The sequence below is a fragment of the Asparagus officinalis genome, chromosome 1 (assembly GCF_001876935.1).
Source record: "Asparagus officinalis chromosome 1, Aspof.V1, whole genome shotgun sequence".
NCBI classification, from domain to species: Eukaryota; Viridiplantae; Streptophyta; class Magnoliopsida; order Asparagales; family Asparagaceae; genus Asparagus; species Asparagus officinalis.
The window spans coordinates 74,289,552-74,300,829 of NC_033794.1; the positions used below are offsets into that span (position 1 = coordinate 74,289,552).

The 11,278-nt window shown below is 40.3% G+C and overlaps 1 protein-coding gene across 2 annotated transcripts in view; it reads left to right on the forward strand.

Moving 5' to 3' along the window:
• Positions 588–11,278, forward strand: part of LOC109826065 (probable RNA-dependent RNA polymerase 5) — a 53,581-nt gene continuing 42,890 nt past the window's right edge. For both annotated transcript variants that reach the window (XM_020393024.1, XM_020393031.1), the window contains exons 1-4: positions 588–1,088; positions 1,538–1,847; positions 2,511–2,643; positions 5,112–5,186. In XM_020393024.1, coding sequence (XP_020248613.1) covers positions 779–1,088; positions 1,538–1,847; positions 2,511–2,643; positions 5,112–5,186 — 828 coding nt within the window. In that variant the 5' untranslated portion in view covers positions 588–778. The remainder of the gene's footprint in view (positions 1,089–1,537; positions 1,848–2,510; positions 2,644–5,111; positions 5,187–11,278) is intronic.

Sequence of the window (11,278 nt, forward strand, 5' to 3'; positions counted from 1 at the left end):
CGTGGATTAGGGGATCTGGACGACGGTGACTACTCTTGGATATCTGGAGGCAACGGCGACGACCACGAAGGCGGTGACAGACGACGACGACCACAAAGGCGGCGAAAGACGGCGACGCTCACGACCACGGAATCGGCGACAACGATTTGGGCTTTGGGCGGCGGCGAATTTGGCCTTTGGGAGAGGGCGACGCTCAGATCTGAGCTTGGGGAGATTTTTTTGGGGGAAATGAAAACAACGACTCTTAAACACCTTTTTCTTGTTTTGAGAAACCCGTTGAAAGTTGGGGGTTGTTGGTGTTTTGGACGGAAAAACAGAATGGTAACCAAACACGTTTTGTTTTTTGTTTTTAAAAACAAAACGAAAACAACACAAACGCAATGGTAAATAAACGCAGACAAATGTTTTACTGCCGGTGCTACTTGTGCAGTTATAAGTCAAAATTTCGTGATGGTTTCGTTTTGTAAAACTCGCTGAAGTTTCTAGCTTTGTACAGTTTCAAAATTTAGGAGACTTTTGTGCAAAATACCTCAATAGGAATTTTGCGAAATCCCCCCCTTTAAATATGCCCGCAACGTCTTTCTTCTTCTTTCTCACCAACGCATAATTTTTTTTTAAAATCAGGCAGCGGCAATCCCGTAATAACCTGCTCCTTCCTCACTGCTCGCTCTTCATCCCTCTCCCTTCGCTCAATCCAAACTCTGCGCTCGTCGCTCTAACCCTAACCCTAACGCTAACCTAAATCACAGTACAAAGCCCTAACGCCAGCAATCCGATCATGTTTTCTCTTCCTCATTCCGTCGAGCGAATGCTCGAAAGGGTCCAGCTTGAGAAATCGACGGAGCCTGCAGATTACGGCGCTCGACGGGATCTGGCGAGGATCGGGGAGGATCAAGCTCTTGAGATCCTCGGGAGAATCTCTCAAGCCCCAGCGATTAAGAAAAGCCTCTCTGCGTTCATCAGTTACATGGTGAAAAAGTACTGCAATGAGCCGCGAACCCCCGAGAGGAGGAGGCCGGAGCCTGCTTACTCTCAGGAGAGTGTTAATTTTTCTGCGCCGTCGACCGTCGATTTTGGGGGAAGTAGAGGTTATTTTGATCTTCAAATTTGTTTTTTTATTATTTTTTAAAATTTTTACCCCTTATCTTGTGGTTTGTACTTTGAAATGCATGCTAGGGTTTTACACACAAGTTTTTTTATTGTTGGGTTTTTTTTTTGGTGACGGTTCTTAATATTATAGCGTTTTAAATAAACAATTTTCAAAAATAAATTATTTTTTAAAATTATTCAAGAAAAAACGACCTTTTGATGTGTTTATCCGTAATAATAGGCCAGATTTCCATCAATATTACATAGTGTTGAGCATCAATATAGAAGTTTATATAATTGTGGTCTGAACACATGATCACAATTGGGGTAGAATTTTCACAATTTCTGTTCTGATCTTTTTTCTGCTCTACATTTTGACACCTACTGCTTGCTTTTAGATCCAGATGGCCATTCATGTGCTTTGATGCTTTGGTGTTTTCATTTGCAGCTTCAACCAGTGGTGAATTGTCGCCGAACATTGCCTCTCCGAGGCATACAGCCATTCATGTTCCTCCAAGGGTTCCACCCAATCCCGTGCCTATCTCCATTAGTGTTCCTCCCAGTACCCCGCCTCCAAGGGACCCACCCAATCCCGTGCCTACAGCGATTCATGTTCCTCCCATTACCCTGCCTCTGGGGGGCCCACCCAATCCCATGCTCATTACTAAGCATCCAGAACAACTGCATGACGGAGTCATGCAAGCATTAGGAGAGCTCGAGTTTAGGAAAGCTTTCTTGATTTTGAGCTATGCCGGGAGGTAAGTTAAGGTAACAGTATTTGATAATTTTCTAGTTGTCTCGGTTTTGACCTTAGCTTGATCCAACCTTGTGAGATTTAATTGTCATCTGTCACATACTATAGAAGAAATAATGCCTGCAGTTACGTAAATAATGAAGTATGGAAAAAGCTTCATTCTTTTCATGATTTGATTGATACAGCTTGCGATTATTTGCCAAATCCTATTAGCTCCTGATCTTTCTCCACACGCGTGTAAAAACACTGGCATGTTATGGTGGTGTTGTAAATCTTCTGAACAAGCTTAAAATGCAAATCACGCAATCACAAATTGATAGTAGTTGTTACATTTAGTTGCTATGCTATTGCTAGCATGCAAAAGCTGTGAACATTACACAGAAAGGGAAAGATGTGCTAGGTTCATGTAATGTTTTGAAACCGTGTCCAATGTTGTGTTCTTGCTTATACCTACTGGCATTGTTATCTCCAAATAAATGGCCTTGGTGCTTCTTTAATATGTTTTTATTGATTATTAATTGAAAGAGTCACTGATTTAGGTACTATTTCCTTGCAGTTTATTTGGATGTGAATTGTGATCAATGTTGTTTTGTTGTTTTCCCATGCAAGACGCTTATCTCTCGGTAGATGCGCTTGATGTTGCTGAAAAACTTTCTTGCTTTTTCAGAAAGAAGGTGAATGACATAGTCTCCGTAGATCTGATTATGAAGCTTAAGTCGCTGTCCATGGCTAATTTTGAGCAACAACTCTGGGAAATTGTCAAAAATAAAGGCTGCATCCCAGCTTCAGATAGAAGAAAGGTAAAAATCATAATATATACATATACATACCTACAGTGGTACATACAGACATACATAGTTACACACACATAGGACTATATAGAATCCTGGGTATCCTTGTCATATGAGAGGATTTTTTTTAAAAATTTAAAATTATAAAAAGATTCTCTTATGTAAAGTGAGTGGCTAAATTTCAACCAAGTGGATAAAGGGAGAGAGAATCCCTCGTAACCACACTTGATTGAGATTCAACCACATTATCTTTCATATGACATGATACCCATATGTATGGAATTGCTTTAATACTCTTGGGGCATAACTAGCTTAGTTTTGTATAAAAATGCATCTTATGCAATGAAATTGGACGATCAGTTCTGCTCACCATGATCTAAACGTGTTAAAACTTAAAAGGTCTACTATGTATTTTGAGAATAAATTGCTCATGCATCAAGTGGTTGCAAAAATTAACAATTTGAACTGTCAAAAGATCTTGCCGCTAACCAAAACAATTTATACTCTTAACATGCCCAGGTTGAGGGCTCTTATCTCCCTCTTTAGTTCTTATAGAAATGGCTTTTATATATTACTTGTTCTCTCATTTAGTAATGATGCATTCTACTTGAAGGTTTCACTTTGTCCCGAATGCTTAAGCATAGCTGCACAAACTTCTCTTTGTATTTTTAACTACAACACTCGATTTTGTTATCTCCGGATCATTTAGCACTTTATCTTGACTAGCAACTAGTCCTTCATTTATTAGCTACTCCATGATATTCTGGACACCAACATAATTACATTCAGGATAAGTGTGAACAGAGAATATGCACTGATTGATTTTTGGCTCTATGGTTAGAAGTTCTCTTATAACTATTTCAGTGCTTACCACTGCCATTATACACACCAGTTGCTCAAATATGCACTCAGTATACTGTTTCCATATTATATCCTTCTTTGTAATGTGCTTTCTTCATAAGTTGCATGAGTAGATTGGTCGCATTGAAATTAATTCCCAACTATTAAATTGATTCTTGACCTGTAGCTAAGACTGATCCTTCGTCAGGATTCTTGGCATTTAAAATGTTATGTTAACATGCTTTTAGTTTGCTGATTGGCACCAGCCATTTAGTGAAATCTTTTGTGCCGTCTCATTTGAGTTGCACTTGGTAGCTCATTCTCATCTTGATGCGAATGTCCTTTGAGAATACGACAGTGGTGGAAAAATGATGTTGAGAAGGAAATGAAAACTATGGATATGTGTGTGTACGCGTGTGTGGATATGTGCATTACATAATTTGAGTTGCTCAGATCTATACTTTAAACATGTTGAGAAGGAAATGAAAACTATGGATATGTGCATTACATAATTTGAGTTGCTCAGATCTATACTTTAAACATGTTGAGAAGGAAATGAAAACTATGGATATGTGCGCACGCGTGCGATCTATACTTTAAATATGTTGAGAAGGAATGAAAACTATGGATATGTGCGCGCGCGCGTGCGTGGATATGTGCATTACATAATTTGACTTGGTCAGATCTATACTTCAAAGTATAACAATTTAATGTGAACATTTAAGTATAAAGTATAACAGTTTGATGATATACTTTAAAGTATAACATTTTATGCACCAGTAGCTTGAATATGCACTTGATATACGGCTGGCATATTATATCCTTTTTTGTACTGTGCTTTCTTCATAAGTTGCAGGAGTAGATTGGTCGGATTGAAATTAATTCCTAACTATTAAATTGATGCTTGATCTGTAGTAAGACTGATCCTCGGTTAGGATTCTAGGAAATTTAAAATGTTATGTTAACATGCTTTTAGTTTGCTGATTGGCGCCAACCATTTAGTGAAATCTTTTGTGCCGTCTCATTTGAATTGCAGTTGATAGCTCATTCTCATCTTGATGCGAAATGTCCTTTGAGAACACGACAGTGATGGCAAAATGATGTTGAGAAGGAAATGAAAACTATGGATATGTGTGTGTACGCGTGTGTGGATATGTGCATTACATAATTTGAGTTGCTCAGATCTATACTTTAAACATGTTGAGAAGGAAATGAAAACTATGGATATGTGCGCACGCGTGCGTGCGTGCGTGGATATGTGCATTACATAATTTGAGTTGCTCAGATCTATACTTTAAACATGTTGAGAAGGAAATGAAAACTATGGATATGTGTGCGCGCTCTCGTGGATATGTGCATTACGTAATTTGAGTTGCTCAAATCTATACTTTAAAGTAGAGCAATTTAATGTAAACATTTAAGTATTTTTCTAAACCTTTCTTTGTTTGGTTTTAGACATTCTATACGCTAAACTGACTAATTTATTACTCAAGACCATTCATTTTGCATGTTGCTTCTTGTGATACATCTCAAAAGAACTAGGAAAAACTTGTTATTTTAATTATATTTTATTTGATATATGAACAATCTGTCTGTAACAGTTTATTACTTTTCCCCCCTAAAATTTCCTGTTGCAGAATCTCAATTGGGATTGCCAAAAGACGTACATCTACCATTGCCATATTGATTCTGATGGGAGTATCCTTTTTAAGGTTAGAACCAATACAGTCACTCTGGTTTAAAATTGTAGAAGTTGTTTTGATTAGTACTCGTCAGGCAAAAGGTTTGATCTCTTAAATAATAGTGATACTTCCTTCAATGAACACTTATCGATATTTAATGTTTCTTTTCAGCAACTATTCTGACCTGTTCCGTTTTTTAACTTTTAGAAGAAACCAATTGACATTGTAATCCCTGATCATGTTTTGATCACTCTTGGCAAAGATTGATTACTGTATGTTCGCTTAAAAGTGAGGGAAAAGTGAAAGATGAATAAAGCACTGTTAAGGTAGATTCTTAAATGAAGACTTTATATGACAACTCAATTCACAACCTATATTAGTATTGGCCCTTACAATACATCTTCCAATACTGATCTGGTGTTTGGGGCAGGTTAAGACAATGTCCGGCCTACACTAAATAGTCATTTATTTGTCACATTGAACTTTATAGAGAAAAACGCTAGAGGAACCAATCCATGAGTCAATTTGGTAAAATGCTAGATCCAATTGTCTCTATGTTAGATTGGAGCAAAAATCTGCCCATTGATCTAAGTACCAATAACTCAGACATACGAAAAAGTCATTCTTTACTATGTCTGTAAGTCTCTGCCAAAATCTTAATCAAATGTGAGGTGGTAAGAGGCTATCTAGTGGGCGATGACAACATCAGAGCATTACGAGGCATGAGATTTCATATCAATAGGAAGTGTCATTAGATGCTACTGAGTACACATGTTGAAGCTAAATCCATGTGTCTCTCTATCATATCTGAAGGTTCGGTTGGTTACCGAGGAGTATTCACAAACATATGGAGTCAACTTAAAAGAAACTGATAGATTCTTCTCTTGCCAAAATAACATTTGCCAAAATAGCATAGAATTTTGGGGTGAAAATTAGGGTTCTTTTCTCTCATAGAGAGGTACCCCTTTTATATTAATGCACTCTTACAAATAGGTCCTTACAACATTAACTAATTAACTCAATCTATCTAAATAACTCAACACTCCTCCTCAAGATGAGCGATAGATATCAATCATCCCTATCTTGTTACAAAATATATCATACTCTAGAACCTAATCCTTTTGTTAAACAATCAGCTAACTGCTTTTTTGATTTCACATAGCTCAAAGTCAGAACTCCTCTATTCAGTTGCTCCTTGATAAAGAACTGATCAATCTCCACATGTTTGGTGCGATCATACTGCACTGGATTGTTTCCAATATTAATCGTCGATTTGTTGTCACACTAAAGTTGTAAGGAGTCTCTTCTAAACAAGCGCAGCTCAGATAATATGTTTTTGACCCACATCAACTCGCACAGACTAACTGTCATAGCCCTGTACTCGGTCTCAGCTGTAGACCTAGCCACCACATATTGCTTCTTGCTACGTTAAGATACGAGATTACCTCCAACAAATACACAGTAGCCTGTAGTGGACCTACGATCATCCATACAACCCGCCCAATCAGCATCACAATAGCCTTTAATTCTCAGATGTCCATAACTCCTGAACCATAACCCCTTTCCTGGGCTTCCCTTAATATATCTACGAATTCTGCGAACTGCCTCCATATGCTGCTCTCTGGGATCATGCATATATCTACTCACCACACTCACTGCATGAGTAATATCAGGTCTCGTATGACATAGATATATAAGTCATCTAACTAATCTTTGATATTTCTCTTTACTCACTGGGTCACCATCCTTGGCACACATCTTATGATTCTGCTCGATAGGAGTAGATGCAACTCTGCACCCCAACATCCCTGTCTCTGAGAGAAGATCCAGAGCATACTTTCACTGAGAAAGCACTATACCCTTTCGCGACCTTGCAATTTCAATTCCGAGGAAGTATTTCAGCTGTCCCAGATTTTTAACTTCAAATTCCTCTCCTAATTTCTTCTTCAACCGTAGGATTTCCTCAGCATCATCTCCAGTGATTACAATATCATCAACATAGATCACCAAGATAGTGATACGAGTTTTGGAGTGCCTGTAAAACACAATATGATCCCCATTGCACTGTTTGTACCCTATACCACAGACTGTCAATCTGAATCTGTCAAACCATGCCCTCGGAGACTGTTTTAACCCATACAAAGACTTCTTCAACTTGCACACCTTCACAACTACTTGAGAAGTAGCGAAGTCTGGTGGAATCTTTATATACACCTCCTCCTAGAGATCTCCATGCAAAAAGACATTCTTCACATCTAGCTGATGTAGTGGACAATTGAAGTTGGCGGCACATGACACCAACACTCTAACAGTGCTCATCTTTGCTACTGGAGCAAATATCTCGTCATAGTCAATGCCATACGTTTGGCTGTAGCCTTTAGCAACCAATCTGGCATTGTATTTGTCGATCTTGTCCTCTGGAGTTTGCTTAACCGTATACACCCACTTACATCCAACAGCACGCTTCCCAGCTGGCAAAGGTACCAGCTCCCATGTATCATTCTTCTTCAAGGCTTGAAGTTTCTCTTGCATGGCATTCAACCACCTAGGATCTTGCTTAGCTACGTGTCAGTTGTTAGGTACAGACACTGAATGTAATGATGCAATGAATGACTTATATGCAGGTGGAATGGATGCATATGAAATGTAATTTGCAATGTCAGTATCCCAACTACCAAACTTAGTTGTAGGTTTTCCAGCATTGACTCTGGAGGTTCTGCGGGGCAAGATAGGAGTATTGGAAGTATCAGGGAAGAACTCGTTACCTATCGACTCAGGTGGAGAAGATGAGGAAGTTACTGGAGAGGAGGGACTTAGGACATCAACATTTGTGGGTATTGGCATAAGCACTGGAGACGGCTTATGCTGCTGTTTTTGTCTCCTCATGTATACTCTCAGCTCCCCCTGACCTTGACTGCCAACTCCTGAGTCACCATCACTACTCGGCGATGTACCATCACTATTCGGTGACTCAAGAGGACATAGAATCATCCCAAACACGATGTCATTCTCATTCTCCCCTTATCTACTAGCATCAATAGAGCCATCTCCTAACAAGGAACTCAACTCCGTCTTCTCCCTATAAAAAGGTTCAAACTCCTGAAAAATCACATCCATACTGACAAATAACCTTTTTTCAGTGGGACATCAACACTTGTATCCTTTTTGACTTGATGAGTAGCCAACAAAGATACATTTAACTGCTTACGGATCCAATTTACTCACCATCAATCTGTGATCTCTCACATAGCATGTGCATCCAAACACTCTTGGTGGAACAACAAAAACATTCTAGCCCAAGAGCATCTCACATGGTGTCTTCATCCCTAATACCCTTGATGGCATCCTGTTGATCAAATAAGTTGCTGTCATAACAGTCTCACTCCATAAAAACTTAGGCACATTCATTGTCAACATCAATGAGTGTGCCACTTCCAGTAGATGTCTGTTCTTGCGTTCAGCCACCCCATTTTGAGCAGGGATGTCTGGACATGTGGTTTGATGAAGAATTCCCTGACTAGAGATGAAAGCCGCAAACTCCTTGTTGACATACTCAGTCCCATTATCTGTTCGAAGAATCTTTACTTGTACTCCAAACCGTGTTTTCACATAAGCCGAGAAATCTTAAAAACATTTGTAAACCTCAGATTTCTGCTTCATCATGTATATCCAAACCATACGTGAATAACAATCAATGAAAGTAACAAACCATCTAAAACCACTAATTCATCATGTATATCCAAACCATACGTGAATAACAATCAATGAAAGTAACAAACCATCTAAAACCACTAATAGAGGTAGTAGGACATGCCATACGTGAATAACAATCAATGAAAGTAACAAACCATCTAAAACCACTAATAGAGGTAGTAGGACATGATCCCCAAACATCAGAATGGATAAGTGCAAATGGTTCAAAACTTCGAAGACCAATCATTCTATAAGTAGAACGAGTATGTTTTTCAAGTTCACAAGCATTACAAAATAACTTTTTTCTATCCACTTTTTTCGTTATCTCAGGTTCTAACCTATTCAAACTATCAAAAGATAAATGCCCTAATCGGCAATGTTGAAGCATTGCTTCTGCCTCTGGCCCTCCGCTAACAGCAGCAGCAATCATTGCAGTCTCTCTGTCCAAGTACCAGAGGCCATCATGCCTGATGTCAGTCCCAATCCTCCTCCTCGTTTCCTTCTCCTGGAAGACACACATATCCTGATTAAATAACACAGTGCAATTTAATTGATCAATGATAGAGCTAACAGAGAGTAAGTTAACTGGAAACGAAGGAACATGCAGTACAGATGATAAGGTAACAGATGAAGTGCAATGGACCGAGCCAGTACCCCTGATGGGTTGGGATGTCCCATCAGCAGTCTGAACTGTCTCAGGATGCATATGCTTACTCGGAAAATATAATACAAACTCACTAGATGTTCCTGTGACATATCTAGATGCACCTGAGTCTATGATCCAATCAACATGAGTTTTAGTGGATGCAAGTGCCTGAACCTGTGTACCTTTGTTCGCATGAGCACCAACAAAGTTACCAAAACATGTAGTGTTATCCAGATCCTGAGTGACTTGTCCCTTGCCCTTCGAACTTTCAGCCCGAAGCTTGAACATACGTAGTTCCTCCAGCTCTGTTATTTCAGTTCCAGTCATCCCAGCAGTAGTCTGGGACTCCTCTGCCACAGCTAGGTGAGCAACTCCTCGGCCTCCACGTCCCCTGCCTCATCGACCTGCATAACCACCTCTCTGTCCTCTGCCCCCTCGGCTGCCACCAATATTGCGAGGTTGAGGGTAATTGTAGCTGAGATGCCCTTTCTTTCCACAATTGTAGCACTCTCTATCATCTCTGATGTGAGCATCTGAAACCACCAATACCGAGCGGACAGCAGGTGAGGCCTCGCCTGTCATCACCTTCTGTCTGATCTCCTCTTGTTCCATCGATGCAATAGCCTCATCCAAGGAGGGGAGATATGACAGGTGGCACATTACTACCCTCCTTCCCTCAAACTTTAGGTTCAGACCCTTGAGAAAGCGAGCCACACGCCTGCGCTCAAGATACTGCCTCCCTAAAAGAACATCTGCTGGGTTTTGTAGTGATAACAGATCATAGTGATCCAAATCCGCCCATAGGTGACGTAGCTCTGCTGCATACTGGTGGACTGTCTTCTCCCATTGTGTGGTAACATCAATGTTCTTCTCTACTTCCATCATCATCATCACACTCCCAGCTCCAGAGTACATCCCCTCCAATGTCTTTCAGACATCAGCTGTACTTGAGATAGACTCCACCATCTTAGTTATGGTTGGAGACACAGAAGTCAACAACCAAGAAACCACCAGAGAATTGGTGTTACTCCATGTGTTCCACTCAACACTCGCCTTATTCTCCGGCTCAGTGCACTCCTCCTTTACATACTTTTTAATTCATTTGATTCGAAGGTTCAACAATGCCCTCCGAGACCAACTCAGATAGTTTCTTATCCCCTCAAGCTTGATGTCATTAGGCAGCAACTTTACCCTCTGTATTACCAGCGCCGACTCTGGTGCGGTCACAACTGACCTACTAGGATTCTCCTCTAGTTTGGTCTGAAATACCCTGGCCACCCCCTCCAGGAACTCCTTCAATTCTTGACTTGTCACAGGTGTTCCCATCTTCAAAGTTGACTGCCCTTAAAAAAAAAGAAACCCCTCGTTTTCAATTCCTGACTTGTCACAGGATCTCATTCAACTCCTTTTTCAGCAACAAAAAAACCCAATAAAAAATAGAGCGAGGGCTTCACTAATTTCCTTCATTAAACGAACAAAACTGAAGGAAAGCACTAATTCCCTTCAGTTTCTCCTCGTTCTCTCCCACTCTCTTTCAACACACCTAAAAATGATCCAAAGAGAGCGATTCAGTGATCCAGAGAGAGCGATCCAAGTCCGATGGCTTCACATCAGCGATTCAAAGAGAGCGAGGGCGAGTCCGTCCACCAGTCCTCTATCAAATCCGAGGGCTACAGAACCCTAGACCCGATAGGACCTCCAGTATCAGCGAGTTCATCAATTTCAGCATCAGCGAGGGCGACGACGGCCGCACCAAGTCCGTCGACGTCACAGGTCGCGGTGG